Source organism: Salvelinus namaycush, chromosome 38, assembly GCF_016432855.1.
Source record: "Salvelinus namaycush isolate Seneca chromosome 38, SaNama_1.0, whole genome shotgun sequence".
NCBI classification, from domain to species: domain Eukaryota; kingdom Metazoa; phylum Chordata; class Actinopteri; order Salmoniformes; family Salmonidae; genus Salvelinus; species Salvelinus namaycush.
The window spans coordinates 23,750,826-23,768,648 of NC_052344.1; the positions used below are offsets into that span (position 1 = coordinate 23,750,826).

Genomic DNA, 17,823 nt, shown 5'->3' on the forward strand with positions numbered 1-17,823 from the left:
ACATCCCCCTTGATTCCCCCTGGTCCCATCCACCCTCCCTGATCCAAAATCGTCCCCCCCCTCCACATCCCCCTTGATTACCCCTGGTCCCATCCACCCTCCCTGATCCAAAATGGTCCTCACCCTCCACATCCCCCGTGATTACCCCTGGTCCCATCCTTCCTCCCTGATCCAAAATGGTCCTCACCCTCCACATCCCCCTTGATTCCCCCTGGTCCCATCCACCCTCCCTGATCCAAAATGGTTCTCACCCTCCACATCCCCCTTGATTCCCCCTGGTCCCATCCACCCTCCCTGATCCAAAATCGTCCCCCCCCCTCCACATCCCCCTTGATTACCCCTGGTCCCATCCACCCTCCCTGATCCAAAATGGTCCTCACCCTCCACATCACCCATGATTACTCCTGGTCCCATCCACCCTCCCTGATCCAAAATGGTCCTCACCCTCCACATCCCCCTTGATTCCCCCTGGTCCCATCCACCCTCCCTGATCCAAAATCGTCCCCCCCCTCCACATCCCCCTTGATTACCCCTGGTCCCATCCACCCTCCCTGATCCAAAATGGTCCTCACCCTCCACATCCCCCGTGATTACCCCTGGTCCCATCCTTCCTCCCTGATCCAAAATGGTCCTCACCCTCCACATCCCCCGTGATTACCCCTGGTCCCATCCTTCCTCCCTGATCCAAAATGGTCCTCACCCTCCACATCCCCCTTGATTCCCCCTGGTCCCATCCTTCCTCCCTGATCCAAAATGGTTCTCACCCTCCACATCCCCCTTGATTCCCCCTGGTCCCATCCACCCTCCCTGATCCAAAATCGTCCCCCCCCTCCACATCCCCCTTGATTACCCCTGGTCCCATCCACCCTCCCTGATCCAAAATGGTCCTCACCCTCCACATCCCCCGTGATTACCCCTGGTCCCATCCTTCCTCCCTGATCCAAAATGGTCCTCACCCTCCACATCCCCCTTGATTACCCCTGGTCCCATCCTTCCTCCCTGATCCAAAATGGTCCTCACCCTCCACATCCCCCTTGATTCCCCCTGGTCCCATCCTTCCTCCCTGATCCAAAATGGTGCTCACCTTTCTGACTCTGCTCAGGGTGCCGTTACTGCGTCGCTCCTCGTCTGATAGGTGACCGCTGCCAAAGCTCTCCATGGAATGAGAGTGGGATGAGATGGTCTGGCAGAGCTCCTAAGTAGAGTAGAGTGAGGTAGTAATTTAATGACTTGGTTTTATCACCACAAGCATCAGCAATGATTCCAAAGACAAAACAAGGATCTATAAGATAAAGATGAAGATAGTAACAACATAACACACCTCAAAGGAGTAGTCTCTGTCCCGACACATCTTCATCTCATTCAGCAGCTTGGAGAGCTCCCCTGTCACAGCATCATCTGGGGAGGAGGAGGAGGGGGAAAGGAGATGGGGGAGAGGGAGGAGTAGAGGGAGCGAAGGAGAGACGAGGGAGAGGAGAGGAGAGAGATTATAAGGGGAGAGAGAGGGGAGATATGGGGAGATATGGAGAGAGAGAGAGAGAGAGAGATAGAGAAGATGGGGGGGAGATGGGAGATATGGGGAGAGAGGAGATGGAGAGATATGGGGAGAGAGAGGAGATGGGAGAGATATGGGGAGAGAGGGGAGATATGGGGGGAGAGGGGGAGATATGGGGAGAGGGGGAGATAGTGGATAGTCAAAGGAAGGGGGCAAAAAAATACAAAATCTGTTTTCAACAATCCTAGTTAATTGTGACATGTAAGGCTGTTAAAGAATGGAGAGGTGAGAAAGAGAGCTGGAGTCAAAAGAGAAGAAGCTTCTTTCTCCATCACTCTCTCTCTCTCAATCTACTTTTCTCTGTGGCCTCTTTCTCCATCACTCTCTCTCTTTCAATCTACTTTTCTCTGTGGCCTCTTTCTCCATCACTCTCTCTCAATCTACTTTTCTCTGTGGCCTCTTTCTCCATCACTCTCTCTCTTTCAATCTACTTTTCTCTGTGGCCTCTTTCTCCATCACTCTCTCTCTTTCAATCTACTTTTCTACTTTCTACTTTCAGAATCAATATCTAGCTTCTGCCACTGTGGCACACACACATCTTGGAGTGACCTGCTCACCGATGGTATTTCCTTCAGTGAAAACAGCTAGAGACAGAGTACTACAGTACATAACGATGATGGATCAAACTGGGTTTGTTTCTACTGAACAAATGAACTAAAAGAGAGCAGACCTGGCCAAATACACATGTTAACACCTTAATATGTTCCTTTCTGTGTGGCAGCGTTCTAATCCAGGAAGTAGTTCCTCCGGTCTGCCCTCGTTCACTGGCTTTCACAGACCTGTTAGAGCTGAAAGCACCACTCTCTCCCTCTCTCCTCCTTTCTCCACAACACCCTCTCTCCTCCTTTCTCCACCACACCCTCTCTCCCTCCTTTCTCCACCACACCCTCTCTCCCTCCTTTCTCCACCACACCCTCTCTCCCTCCCTCTCTCCTCCTTTCTCCACCACACCCTCTCTCCCTCCCTCTCTCCCTCCCTCTCTCCTCCTTTCTCCACCATTCCCTCTCACCTTACAATAAAGTGTGTTGAGGTGTTTAAACACAGTGTGTGTTCAGGCGTGCACGAGCTGTGCTGAATGTGTATTTTCTGCTCCCTCCCTCCCTCCCTCCCTCCCTCCCTCCCTCCCTCCCTCCCTCCCTCAATGAAGATAATTAAAGGGGAGTGCTGACTGGTGGTGATTGAGAAGAGAGAGAAAGAGAGAGAGAGAGCAGCGGGAATTGTATGAGAGATACCATTGCACAGCTCCAACTCAGCCACTAGGGGCAGTGTTGGATAAGGGAAAACACTGTATTGAAGTTGACTGAGGTAGTACAGGTTCATACCAATAGGCAGTGCTCACCATGTTTGAAAATATCCGTCTGGTTCTGTGTGTACAGTATAGCGTGTGTAGTAGATACAGTGCCTTCGGGAATGTATTCACACCCCTTGACTTTGTCCACATTTTGTTACGTTACAGCCTTATTATTTTTCCCCTCAACAATCTACACACAATACCCCAGAAATGTTTTGCTAATTTATTAAGAATAAAAAACGGAAATATCACATTTACATAAGTATTCAGACCCTTTACTCTGTACTCTGTTGAAGTACCTTTGTCAGCGATTACAGCCTTGAGTCTTCTTGGGTATGACGCTACAAGCTTGGCATACCTGGATTTGGGGAGTTCCTCCCATTCTTCTGTGCAGATCCTCTCAAGCTCTGTCAGGTTGGATGGTGAGCGACACTACACAGCTATTTTCAGGTCTCTCCAGAGATGTTCGATCGGGTTCAAGTCCGGGCTCTGGCTATGCCACTCAAGGACATTTAAGAGACTTGTCCCGAAGCTACTCCCGCGTTATCCTGTTGGAAGGTGAACCTTCACCCCAGTCTGAGGTCCTGAGCGCTCTGGGGCAGGTTTTCATCAAGGACTCTCTGTACTTTGCTCCATTCATCTTTGCCTCCATCCTGACTAGTCTCCCAGTCCCTGCTGCTGAAAAACATCCATACAGTATGATGCTGCCATCACCATGCTTCACCGTAGGGATGGTGCCAGGTTTCCTCCAGACGCGATGCTTGGCATTCAGGCCAAAGAGTTCAATCTTGGTTTCATCAGACCAGAGAATCTTGTTTCTCATGGTCTGAGAGTCATTTAAATGCCTTTTGGCAAACTCCAAGCGGGCTGTCATGTGCCTTTTACTAAGGAGTGGCTTCCGTCTAGCCATTGTACCATAAAGGCCTGATTGGTGGAGTGCTGCAGAGATGGTTGTCCTTCTGGAAGGTTCTCCCATCTCCACAGAGGAACTATGGAGCTCTGTCAGTGACCATCGGGTTCTTGGTCACCTCCCTGACCAAGGCCCTTCTCCCCCGATTGCTTAGTTTGGCCGGGCGGCCAGCACTAGGAAGAATCTTGGTGGTTCCAAACTTCTTCCATTTAAGAATGATGTTTTCGCTTTGTCATTATGGGGTATTGTGTGAGGATTATTTATTTATTTAATCCATTTTAGAATAAGGACGTAACGTAACCAAATGTGGAAAAAGCCAAGGGGTCTGAATACTTTCCGACGGCACTATGTGTATAGTGTGTGTGTGCGCGCGCAAGTTTGTGTGTGCGTGTACTTACTTTTGTGTCTGAGGGAGGGGGAGGCGGAGAGAGAGGGGATAGAAGTGCGAGGTGTGGGGACAGGACACTGGCGAATAGGTTCCTCCATCAACACACACTTATTGTCCATCATCTCCTCCATCATATATTCTGGTGAGAGAGGAGAGAGAGAAAACGGAGAGAGGGAGAACAAGAGAGAGACCGAGAGAGAGACAGAGAGAGACGGAGAGAGAGCGTGGTGATGTGATTGCAGGGTTCAAATGGTTGCAGACATAGAGCAGGGAACCATTTTATTGTACTGATAATGAACCACATACAGAAACACACACACAGCAACACACACAAGGCGTACGGAATGGGAGTGTGAAGCAGGAGGAAACTATGAGCTCGCTAACACAGACACAGCAGGCTTGTTGAGTTTAGTCACAAGGCAGGAGCCTGGCTGTGTGTTAGTATGAAAGATCCAACTAAGGTCAGAGGTACTGTAACACACCGGGAGTGTGTGTGTGTGTGTGTGTGTGTGTGTGTGTGTGTGTGTGTGTGTGTGTGTGTGTGTGTGTGTGTGTGTAAAAAGGTGAAGAAAGGTGTTAGAGATAGAATCAGGCATAAGATATTCATACATAACTTTTAAATATATGGATTGAATCATTTAAATACATGAATAATGATGACTGAATACTATTGCATTTAAATGGGTTAAATTAATCGCGGAATGAAATCCCACTTTCTCTCCCTCTGACTCTCTATCTTTGACAGGAAATGGGAGACAGCTGATCCATTCACTCTCTCCCAGCTGTGTCATGAATTTGCTTTCTATCACAATCTCTGCATTTCTCTTCTCCTCCCCTCCCTCTGTCTGTCTTTCTCCCTCTCGTCCCCACTATTATTTTCTCTCCCTCTCCTTCTCTCCCCCTAACTACCTCTCCCTCCTCTCTCATTCCTGACCCTGAATTAACCCCTCTGTTTCCATCTCTCTTCTCTCTCATCCATCTTTATCGTTTCCTCTAAATCATCTAGAACCTGTCTGTCGGTCGGTCTCTCTGTCGGTCGGTCTGGTCTCTCTGTCGGTCGGTCTGGTCTCTCTGTCGGTCGGTCGGTCGGTCTCTCTGTCGGTCGGTCGGTCGGTCTCTCTGTCGGTCGGTCGGTCGGTCTCTCTGTCGGTCTGGTCTCTCTGTCGGTCGGTCGGTCGGTCTGTCGGTCGGTCGGTCGGTCTCTCTGTCGGTCGGTCGGTCGGTCTCTCTGTCGGTCGGTCGGTCTCTCTGTCTGTCTCTCGGTCTGTCTCTCGGTCTGTCTCTCGGTCTGTCTCTCGGTCTGTCTCTCGGTCTGTCTCTCGGTCTGTCTCTCGGTCTGTCTCTCGGTCTGTCTCTCGGTCTGTCTCTCGGTCTGTCTCTCGGTCTGTCTCTCGGTCTGTCTCTCGGTCTGTCTCTCGGTCTGTCTCTCGGTCTGTCTCTCGGTCTGTCTCTCGGTCTGTCTCTCGGTCTGTCTCTCGGTCTGTCTCTCGGTCTGTCTCTCGGTCTGTCTCTCGGTCTGTCTCTCGGTCTGTCTCTCGGTCTGTCTCTCGGTCTGTCTCTCGGTCTGTCTCTCTGTCTGTCTCTCTGTCTGTCTCTCTGTCTGTCTCTCTGTCTGTCTCTCTGTCTGTCTCTCTGTCTGTCTCTCTGTCTGTCTCTCTGTCTGTGATTAGAGAGACAGTGAGCACAACAGCAGACTGCAGGGCTTCTACTAGCACCACTGATTGTAGCTTCAATATGTCAGGTCAAGACTGTCGGTCTTCTCTAGTGTCTAGTCAATCCCAGTCTACAGCTGTGATTAAAGGGATACTGTGAGATTCGGGGCATTGTTCTACTCCCCCAGAGTCAGATGAACTCGTGGATACCATGTTTGTGTCTCTTCGAGTTTGCGTGCAGTATGACTGAAGCATATGCGCAGGTCAGCGTTTTTCATCATGAATCTTGTTCTGGAGGCAGTACTGCAGTGTGGTCACTAGCTGGCCACAAAGTCAGCAAATCAGATTTGAAAGCTAACCTTAACCACACTGCTAACCCTAATGCCTAACCTTAACCACACTGCTAACCCTAATGCCTAACCTTAACCACACTGCTAACCCTAATGCCGAACCTTAACCACACTGCTAACCCTAATGCCTAACCTTAACCACAATGCTAACCCTAATGCCTAACCTTAACCACACTGCTAACCCTAATGCCTAACCTTAACCACACTGCTAACCCTAATGCCTAACCTTAATCACACTGCTAACCCTAATGCCTAACCTTAATCACACTGCTAACCCTAATGCCTAACCTTAACCACACTGCTAACCCTAATGCCTAACCTTAACCACACTGCTAACCCTAATGCCTAACCTTAACCACACTGCTAACCCTAATGCCTAACCTTAACCACAATGCTAACCCTAATGCCTAACCTTAACCACACTGCTAACCCTAATGCCTAACCTTAACCACACTGCTAACCCTAATGCCTAACCTTAACCACACTGCTAACCCTAATGCCTAACCTTAACCACACTGCTAACCCTAATGCCTAACCTTAACCACACTGCTAACCCTAATACCTAACCTTAATCACACTGCTAACCCTAATGCCTAACCTTAACCACACTGCTAACCCTAATGCCTAACCTTAACCACACTGCTAACCCTAATGCCTAACCTTAACCACACTGCTAACCCTAATGCCTAACCTTAACCACAATGCTAACCCTAATGCCTAACCTTAACCACACTGCTAACCCTAATGCCTAACCTTAACCACACTGCTAACCCTAATGCCTAACCTTAACCACACTGCTAACCCTAATGCCTAACCTTAAATGAAGACCAAAAAGCACATTTTAGTTTTCATACATTTTTCTAATTTTGACTTTGCAGCTGGCCCATCTAGTGGAAATCGCTCGGTTCTGCCTCTATACACCAGCATACCTGTAGTCTTCCAGTCATTTTGCTAACACTAGTTAGCATTGGCTCATAACACTAGCTCTAACTTCCTTCATACTGGACGCAGAGACAAACAAATGGTATCCACAAGTTCATCTGACTCTGTGTAAATAGAATAACAATTACATGTGCATGTGTGTGGGTAACGCACCCTAACCAGAAGCGGCGCTCCTAGTGGCTGGGGACTTTAATGCAGGCAAACTTACAATTTTTTACCAGCATGTCACATGTGCAACCAGAGAAAAAAAGTCCTACACCACCTTTACTCCACACACAGAGATGCATACAAGCTCTACCACGCCCTCCATTTGGCAAATCTGACCATAATTCTATCCTCCTGATTCCTGCTTACAAGCAAAAACTAAAGCAGGAAGTACCAGTGACTCGCTCAATACGGAAGTGGTCAGATGACACGGATGCTACACTACAGGACTGTTTTGCTAGCACAGACTGGAATATGTTCCGGGATTCATCCAATGGCATTGAGGAGTATACCACCTCAGTCATTGGCTTCATCAATAAGTGCATCGATGACGTCGTCCCCACAGTGACTGTACGTACATATCCCAACCAGAAGCCATGGATTACAGGCAACATCCGCATCAAGCTAAAGGCTAGAGCTGCCGCTTTCAAGGAGTGGGAGACTAATCCGGACTCTTATAAGAAAACCCGCTATGCCCTAAGACGAACCATCAAACAAGCAAAGCGTCAATATAGGATTAAGATTGAATCCTACTACACCGGTTCTGATGCTCGTCGGATGTGGCAGGGCTTGAAAACTATTACGGACTACAAAGGGAAACCAAGACGTAAGCTGCAGACGAGCTAAATGCATTTTATGCTCGCTTCGAGGCAAGCAACACTGAAGCATGCACGAGAGCACCAGCTGTTATGGATGACTGTGTGATAACACTCTCGGCAGCCGATGTGAACAAAACCTTTAAACAGGTCAACATTCACAAAGATGCTGGGCCAGACGGATTACCAGGACGTGTACCCAAAGCATGCGTGGACCAACTGTCAAGTGTCTTCACTGACATTTTCAACCTCTCCCTGACCGAGTCTGTAATACCTACATGTTTCAAGCAGACGACCATAGTCCCTGTGCCCAAGGAAGCGAAGGTAACCTGCCTAAATGATTACCGCCTCGTGGCACTCACGTCGGTAGCCATGAAGTGCTTTGAAAGGCTGGTCATGGCTCACAACAGCATCCTCCCGGACACACTAGACCCACTCCAATTCACATACCGCCCCAACCGATCCACAGATGACGCAATCTCAATCGCACTCCACACTGCCCTTTCCCACCTGGACAAAAGGAACACCTACGTGAGAATGCTGTTCATTGACTACAGCTCAGTGTTCAACACCATAGATCCCACGAAGCTCATCACTAAGCTAAGGATTCTGAGACTAAACACCTCCCACTGCAAATGGATGCTGGACTTCTGGACGGGCCGCCCCCAGGTGGTAATAGTAGGCAACAACACGTCTGCCACGCTGATCCATAACACTGGGGCCCTTCAGGGGTGTGTACTTAGTCCCCTCCTGTATTCCCTGTTCACCCACGACTGCGTGGTCAAACACGACTCCAACACCATCATTAAGTTTGCTGACAACACAACAGTGGTAGGCCTGATCACCGACAACAATGAGACGGCCTATAGGGAGGAGGTCAGAGCACTGGCAGTGTGGTGCCAGGACAACAACCTCTCCCTCAATGTGAGCAAGACAAAGGAGAGAATCGTGGACTACGGGGCTGTAGTGGAGCGGGTAAAGATTTTGTGTGTCCACATCACCAACGAACTATCATGGTCCAAACATACCAAGACAGTCGTAAAGAGGGCATGACAAAACCTTTTCCCCTCAGGAGACTGAAAAGATTTGGCATGGGTCCCCAGATCCTCAAAAGGTTCTACAGCTGCACCATCGAGGGCATCCTGACCGGTTGCATCACCGCCTGGTATGGCAACTACTCGGCATCAGACCGTTAGGCACTACAGAGGGTAGTGCGAACGGCCCAGTACATCACTGGGGCCAAGCTTCCTGCCATCCAGGACCTATACAATAGGCGGTGTCAGAGGAAAGCCTATAAAATTGTCAGAGACTCCAGTCACCCAAGTTATAGAATGTTATCTTTGCTACCGCACGGCAAGCGGTACCGGAGTGCCAAGTCTAGGACCAAAAAGCTCCTCAACAGCTTCTACCCCCCAAGCCATAAGACAGCTGAACAATTAATAAAATCGCCACCAGACAATTTACATTGACCCCTCCCTTTTGTACACTGCTGCTACTCGCTGTTTATTATCTATGCATAGTCACTTTGCACCCATCTACTATATTACCTCAACTAGCCTGTACCCCTGCACACTGACTCGGTGCCTCGTTATTGTTATTCTTATTGTGTTACTTTGTATTTTTGTCTATTTGGCAAATATGTTCTTAACTCTTCTTGAACTGCACTGTTGGTTAAGGGCTTGTAAGCAAGCATTTCATGGTAAAGTCTACCCTTGTTGTATTCGGCGCATGTGACAAATAAAGTTGACTTGAAAAGGACAACTAAGACATCCAAATTCACATCCACAAACCCAAAACCACTCACCCCTACAGAACATCCCAAAGTCTTTCTAGTGGCTTAGCCATAACTGCAGATAACCATGCCACTCAACTCAATGAGCTAACCCGCGAACTAATTCTCCTACACTACCAACTCAGGACTAGTGACAACAGTGCATCGTTCTCTGAGAGCAGAAGACAATGGCTGAAGCATTAGGTTGTGTAAGAGAATGCCCCCCCCCCCCGTGTATAGGAAGAGCAACACAGAGGGCTCACATTGTTCTTGTTCCCTATTGGACAGATAAACTTCCTGGAACGACTTGTATCAATCTGCACACATCCGGACACTACACCGCCCGGTACTCTAAACAACCACGTACACTGTCACGACGAGGGAGAGAGAGAGAGCAGTGTGTGCACAGATGCTCACGTGTGTGTATGTTAATGCGTGTGTATGTTAATGCGTGTGTGTGTTAATGCGTGTGTGTGTTAATGCGTGTGTGTGTTAATGCGTGTGTGTGTTAATGCGTGTGTGTGTTAATGCGTGTGTGTGTTAATGCGTGTGTGTGTTAATGCGTGTTAATGTGTTAATGCGTGTTAATGTGTGTGTGTGTTCATGCGTGTGTGTGTTCATGCGTGTGTGTGTTAATGCGTGTGTGTGTTAATGCGTGTGTGTGTTAATGCGTGTGTGTGTTAATGCGTGTGTGTGTTAATGCGTGTGTGTGTTAATGCGTGTTAATGTGTGTGTGTGTTAATGCGTGTGTGTGTTCATGCGTGTGTGTGTTCATGCGTGTTTGTGTTAATGCGTGTGTGTGTTAATGTGTGTTAATGCGTGTGTGTGTTAATGCGTGTGTGTGTTAATGTGTGTTAATGCGTGTGTGTGTTAATGCGTGTGTGTGTTAATGCGTGTGTATGTTAATGCGTGTGTGTGTTAATGCGTGTGTGTGTTAATGCGTGTGTGTGTTAATGCGTGTGTGTGTTAATGCGTGTGTGTGTTAATGCGTGTGTGTGTTAATGCGTGTGTGTGTTAATGCGTGTGTGTGTTAATGTGTGTTAATGCGTGTGTGTGTTAATGCGTGTGTGTGTTAATGCGTGTGTGTGTTAATGCGTGTGTGTGTTAATGCGTGTGTGTGTTAATGCGTGTGTGTGTTAATGCGTGTGTGTGTTAATGCGTGTGTGTGTTAATGCGTGTGTGTGTTAATGCGTGTGTGTGTTAATGCGTGTGTGTGTGTTAATGCGTGTGTGTGTTAATGCGTGTGTGTGTTAATGCGTGTGTGTGTTAATGCGTGTGTGTTTTATTGCGTGTGTATGTTAATGCGTGTGTGTGTGTTAATGCGTGTGTGTGTGTTAATGCGTGTGTGTGTGTTAATGCGTGTGTGTGTGTTAATGCGTGTGTGTGTGTTAATGCGTGTGTGTGTGTTAATGCGTGTGTGTGTGTTAATGCGTGTGTGTGTGTGTTAATGCGTGTGTGTGTGTTAATGCGTGTGTGTTTTATTGAGTGTGTGTGTTAATGCGTGTGTGATGCATGTGTGTGTTAATGCGTGTGTGTGTGTGTTAATGCATGTGTGTATGTTAATGTGTGGTACCTTGCATGAGTGCAGTGATTTGCTGGGACTTCTGTGCGGGGTGTTCTCTGAGGATCTCCAGAGCTGTTCTTCCCTGGCAGTCTGTGATGTTGGCATCAATACCTGCAACAGACAGACAGAAGACTGAAACCATGGGTCAGACAGGCACCCAGCCGACGCCACCCCACACTCACACACGAGCAAGCACACACACACACACACGAGCAAGCACACACACACACACACACACACACACACACACACACACACACACACACACACACACACACACACACACACACACACACACACACACACACACACACACACACACACACACACACACACACACACACACACACACACAAATCTAGCCTCCTGCACACACTCCCTTAACAAGTAAATCTATATACACATTTTAAAGGGGAAGCACTGTAAAGTGTTGCGTGTAGGAGGACAAAGATCCTAAATAGACTCACTTGGAGAAATTTACTAGGAAAACATCCATACTGTATCTCTGTCTGACAATTTACTGACAGAGGAAGCTAGCTGTGTCCATCCTGTATCTCTCTCACACTCACACACTGATGGATAGAAGAGAAGGTTGGGTGGATGACAGGGGTCAGACAGTAAACCGGTACAGGCCTGTCACTCTCATCTCAATAAGCCCCCCGAACAAAAACAATATGGCCGTCCGGGGTTCCTCACAGGAAGTGCAACAAGACAACAGAGGAAACAGGAAGCGATTGAGGAAAATAAGGGGGAGAGGGGTGGGAGGTAGGACAAAGACCACACTCTCTCTCTCTCTCTCTCTCCATATCCTCTACTGTTCTCTCTCTCACTCCATTCTTCTCTCTCTCTCTACATATCATCTTCTGTCCCCCTCTCCATCTCTCCATATCTTCTCTCTCTCTCTCTCTACATATCATCTACTGCCTCTCTCTCTCTCTCTCTCCATATCATCTACTGTCCCCCTCTCCATCTCTCCATATCTTCTCTCTCTCTCTCTCTACATATCATCTACTGCCTCTCTCTCTCTCTCCATATCATCTACTGTCCCCCTCTCCATCTCTCCATATCTTCTCTCTCTCCCTCCATATCTTCTCTCTCTCTCTCTACATATCATCTACTGCCTCTCTCTCTCTTTCCATATCATCTAATGCCTCTCTACATATCATCTACTGCCTCTCTATCTCTCTCTCCATATCATCTACTGCCTCTCTCTCTCTCTCTCTCCATATCATCTACTGCCTCTCTCTCTCTCTCTCCATATCATCTACTGCCTCTCTCTCTCTCCATATCATCTAATGCCTCTCTACATATCATCTACTGCCTCTCTCTCTCTCTCTCCATATCATCTAATGCCTCTCTACATATCATATACTGCCTCTCTCTCTCTCTCTCCATATCATCTAATGCCTCTCTACATATCATATACTGCCTCTCTCTCTCCATATCATCTTCTCATCTACAATCTACTGTCCCTCTCTCTCTCCATATCATGCCTCTCTACATATCATCTACTGCCCCCCCCCCTCTCTCTCTCCATATCATCTACTCTCTCTCTCTACATATCATATACTGTCTCTCTCTCTGTCTCCATATCATCTATTGTCCCCCTCTCTCTCTCTCTCTCTCTCTCTCTCTTCGGAGTGCATGCTGGGAGTGAGTCGTCAAGCAGGAGTGTTTGTGAGAGCGAATGGAAATTCTTTTCACTCTATTGGGTTTTTGTATGTATATATATATATATTGATTAGTTTAGTTGTTTTAAGGGTATATTGTTTAACTATCATTAAGCACGTATAAGGGTGGTGGGATCGTTGAGGTTGTTTGTGTGTTTTTTCGCGAGGGCACAACCAGCGGGTGGGGCTGGTTGAAATGGCCACTCGCGGATGTGTAGAGTTTGAAAAACTTAGTCGGAGGCATGGAGTGAAGATTCTAGCCGAGGCCGGGTGTTCAGTAGAAGAATGTAGTCTTGCTGTGGGTGCGATCATTGGGTATGATAGCATAAAATCAGCCTCAAGGATGAATAGCGCTGTAGTGATCTTCTTAGATTCTATTGAAAAGGTGAATAAAATAGTTGAGACGGGTGTTGTGTTACGGGAGACACAGACACAGGTGTTTCCGCTTATGAATCCGGCGAAAAAAGTGATACTTTCTAACGTGCCACCTTTTGTTAGAGATGAAGTGTTGCAGCGAGAATTATCTCGTCATGGTCAAATCGTATCTACAATAAAGAAGGTTCTTTTTGGATGCAAATCTCCGTTGCTGAAACATGTCGTGTCTCATAGGAGGCAAGTGCATATGATATTAAAAAAGGACGTAGATGAACTGAATTTAGCGTTCAGTTTTAAGATTGATGGATTTGATTACGTATTTTACGCTTCGACTGAATCAATGAAATGTTTTGGTTGTGGAAGAGAGGGGCATTTGGTGCGCAGTTGTCCCGAGAATGAGCGCGCTGAGACCGGTAGTAGTTATAGTGCTGGTGCAAATAACGCACCAACGCGAGGGGATGAAAATGCTAAGGGTGCAGGGGAAGGGAGAAGGTGGGCAGATGTGGTTGGAAAAGTAGGAGAAGAAGGCATTGTGGATAAGGTGGAAATTGTGGTAGATCAGAAAAATGAGGGATTGGAAACAGGTGGTGAGATTGCGACTGCCGTCGCTGAGGTGGTGCTGGAGAATGAAATTGGAGGGCAAGAGGAGGTTGAAAAAGAAGCAGATGTTTTCAAAATACCGAGGAGTAAAAGGAAGAATGTAAGGGGGGGGTGAAGGGTCTAGTTCTAAGAGAAAGGTAGAGAGTGATAAGTCAGTTGAAGATGAACAAGTGGTAGAGATGGTGGAGTTTTCTTCTGGGGAGGATAGCGAGAGTGAGTCATCTGACGCGTCACAACAATATAGTGAGACAAATGGGGTGGAAGGGAGATATGGAATAGAGAAGATACGTCAATTTCTAAAGGTGACAAAAGGGAAGAAATATATGCAAGATTACAATGTAAATGATTTTTTCCCTGAAAGTGAATTGTTTATTGAATCAGCAAAGTTTCTGATGTCAAAAATTACAGGAGGAGGGTTGAAAAGCCCTGAAATTGCTAGACTCAAGAAAGTGGTCACGAGAGTGATAAGTGATGTAAATTCGAAAGAAAATGAAAGAGTTTAGTTGCAGTTTTAACTCTGTAAAGAGATGTGGTGGCTGTATCATCCTCTGTATATTTTTTTCATACATGAGCAGTTTTAAGATTTCTTCTTTAAACGTAAATGGGGGAAGAGATGGTAAAAAAAGAGCCATGGTGTATGAGTTAATTAGGGGAAAGGGAAGTGACATAATTTTTTTACAAGAAACGCATAGTAATTTGGAAAATGAAGTTGTGGCAACAGGAGTGGGGGGGGACAGTGGTGTGTAGTCATAAAAACTCAAAAAGTGGGGGTGTGGCTATTTTGTTCTCAAAAGGGTTTTTGCCTTTGTCTTATGAGGTTGAGGAGATAGTTGAGGGGAGGTTATTAAAAGTCAGAGCAAGGTATGAAAACATCACTATGTGTCTGATAAATGTATATGCCCCAGTGGTGACAGTTGAGAGGGTATGTTTTTTAGAGACATTATCAAATACCATTGAGAAATGTAATAAAGAGGATTATTTATTTATTGCTGGGGATTTCAACTGCACAGTCAGCGATTTAGATAGAAATCACCAAGAACCTCATATAGCTTCAAGGATTTTTTAAAAACGCCTCATTGTAACACATGAACTGTGTGATATTTGGCGGAGTCAAAATGGAGGCACAAGGCAGTACACCTGGGCGCATGTGAGAGAGAACACCATCTCTATGGCTAGGTTAGATAGGTTTTATTGTTTTGAGCATCAATCTCAGGTCTGTAAATCAAGTGTGATAACCCCAGTGGGATTTTCTGATCATTGTTTAATAACAGAGGTGGTGTTCATTAATGATGTAAAACCCAAAAGTGCATACTGGCATTTTAATATAACTTTATTGAGTGATGCTCATTTCAGGAAATGTTTCAGTTTTTTGTGGGAGAGGTGGAGGTCTAAAAAGGACAGTTTTGTATCCCTTCAACAGTGGTGGGATATAGGGAAAATCCAGATTCAACAATTCTGTAATCAATACACGAGGAATGTCACCAAGGATATCACCAGATCAATGAAAGCCTTAGAGGTTGAAATAGTGGAACTCATGACGTTGGTTGAGACCACAGGAAATCGAGGCCATACGCAGGCCCTCAAGAGGAGAAAAGCTGCATTGGCAGACCTGCTGGGTATCAGAGCACAGGGGGCATTGGTGAGAAGTAAGTTTCAGGGAATATCTGAAATGGATGCCTCATCCAAGTTTTTCTTTGGTTTAGAGAAAAAGAATGGACAAAGAAAAATTATTCATTGTCTCAAATCAGCTGTTGGACAAGAGCTCACTAGCCCGAGTGAAATTAGAAAGAGGGCAGTAGAGTTCTATGCTGAGCTCTATAAGTGTGAGTACAAAGAGGATAAAACAGTGACACAGCAGTTCTGTGATGGGCTCCCAAAGGTGGCTGCAGAAGCGCAGGTTGAGCTGGAGCAACCATTGTCTTTGCAGGAGTTATACACTGCATTAAAAGGCATGGAAAATGGAAGGGCACCAGGCATTGATGGGCAAAGCCAGACTTTAACCAAACTGTACAGCAGGGAAGAGGTGGGATGAGAGCCACACATGCGTTTTTTCATTTGAGTGCAGACACTGGAACGTCTCAGACACTGGAACGTTTCAGGCACCGGAACGTCTCAGGCACCGGAACGTCTCAGGCACCGGAACGTTTCAGGCACCGGACGTCTCAGGCACCGGAACGTCTCAGGCACCGGAACGTCTCAGGCACCGGAACGTCTCGGCCCGGAACGTCTCAGGCACCGGAACGTTCAGGCCGGAACGTCCAGGCACCGGAACGTCTGGCAGCCGAACGTCTCAGGCACCGACGTTTCAGGCACCGGAACGTCTCAGACCTGGAACGTCTCAGACACTGGAACGTTTCAGACACTGGAACGTCTCAGACACTGGAACGTTTCAGGCACTGGAACGTCCAGGCACTGGAACGTCTCAGACACTGGAACGTTTCAGACACTGGAACGTTTCAGACACTGAACGTCTCAGACACTGGAACGTCTCAGACACTGGAACGTCTCAACACTGGAACGTTTCAGACACTGGAACGTCTCAGACACTGGAACGTCTCAGACACTGGAACGTCTCAGACACTGAGTTTCAACACTGGAACGTCTCAGACACTGGAACGTTTCAGACACTGGAACGTTTCAGGCACTGGAACGTCTAGACACTGGAACGTTGCAGACACTGGAACGTCCAGACACTGGAACGTTTCAGACACTGGAACGTCTCAGACACTGGAACGTTTCAGGCACTGGAATTTAGCCGTGTGTTAATTTTCACTGTAGCGTGTTCCAAACAAAAGACCAGCAGGAGGATAACAGTTTGGTATATTAGAATCATGTTCTCGTCCTCATGCAGAGCGTGGTTATCTGTGGTGTTGACGCTGAGGTCAGGTGACAGCTAGAGACTGAGTTGGTACTTGACTCTGTCGAGGCTGTCGTTGAGCGGTGGCTCTGTGGACCGAATCTGGAGGGCCAGCAGTATCAGAGACATCACTATGGCAGCAATCTGGAATACAGTGGAACAGATCAGTTTCAATGTTCCAGTTAATTTACAATGTATAACACGTTGGAAATGTTATTCACTTTCACATTATTTTGATTTTACCTTTGTTTAAACAGTAAAAAAAAGCAATAACAAAACATTATACAGTATAATATATAGAAATGTGCACAGAATAATGTGCTTTTTATCCACTCATATCACAACAACGAGTCCACATTGTGCTATTGAACCATAGTTGTGCTAAATGCTACACTTGTCTTGCATCTAAAGACATACACCTGGGGAGGTAATAGTAGCTTCACAATAAAACATGAATCAACATTAAACATTAAAACAATAACAGTAGCTTCACAATAAAACATGAATCAACATTAAACATGAAAACAATACAAGTCAGTGATCATACCATAATGGTGGCAAATGTAGAGATGAATCCGATCATGATCTGAATCAGGAAGTTCATGTGTCTCTTCAGTATGGGACCACAAGGCTGGAACAGATAGAGATGGCATTGTAACAGCCATAGAATTAGATATTAGAACTCATTAAATATTACAATTACATATTAATAATTGAATAGATCTCTGTGGTAACAGATTATCTTAATTTTTTTGTGATATATCTTGTAACTTTGGAGTCAGTTTAGCCCAATTCTAGCTAGCTTTCACTGAAAATTGTTGCATCAAAATAAAAATGAACAATGTTTAAATAAACTGCTTTACCTTGCTGTACACCCAGCGCTCCTGGGACACTGAAGTTGTAGTTTGTCCGTGTGTGATATTGTGCTGGCAGTCCACTTCAGAAAACACAGAGACAGAGAAACAGGATCAAACTCCTGTATAGGTCACCACAAGCCTCTGTACATTTCAAGTCTGTTTAAAGCTTCTATCCTTAGTTGCTACATCCATTTTTGGACTTGTACATGTATTATATATACTCACTGACATCAGGGCGGCA

General features: G+C 46.5%; 1 protein-coding gene across 1 annotated transcript in view; it reads right to left on the bottom strand.

Annotated features, from left to right (window-relative positions):
• LOC120032110 (ankyrin repeat and sterile alpha motif domain-containing protein 1B-like) overlaps positions 1-11,770 on the bottom strand; it is a 100,986-nt gene extending 89,216 nt beyond the window's left edge. Inside the window, exons 1-5 of the mRNA XM_038978052.1 lie at positions 11,749-11,770; positions 11,233-11,334; positions 4,155-4,283; positions 1,322-1,398; positions 1,085-1,195 (exon numbers count right to left, since the gene is read on the bottom strand). Of these exons, the coding sequence (XP_038833980.1) occupies positions 1,085-1,195; positions 1,322-1,398; positions 4,155-4,283; positions 11,233-11,334; positions 11,749-11,770 (441 nt within the window). The remainder of the gene's footprint in view (positions 1-1,084; positions 1,196-1,321; positions 1,399-4,154; positions 4,284-11,232; positions 11,335-11,748) is intronic.
• Positions 11,771-17,823: the final 6,053 nt, after the last annotated feature.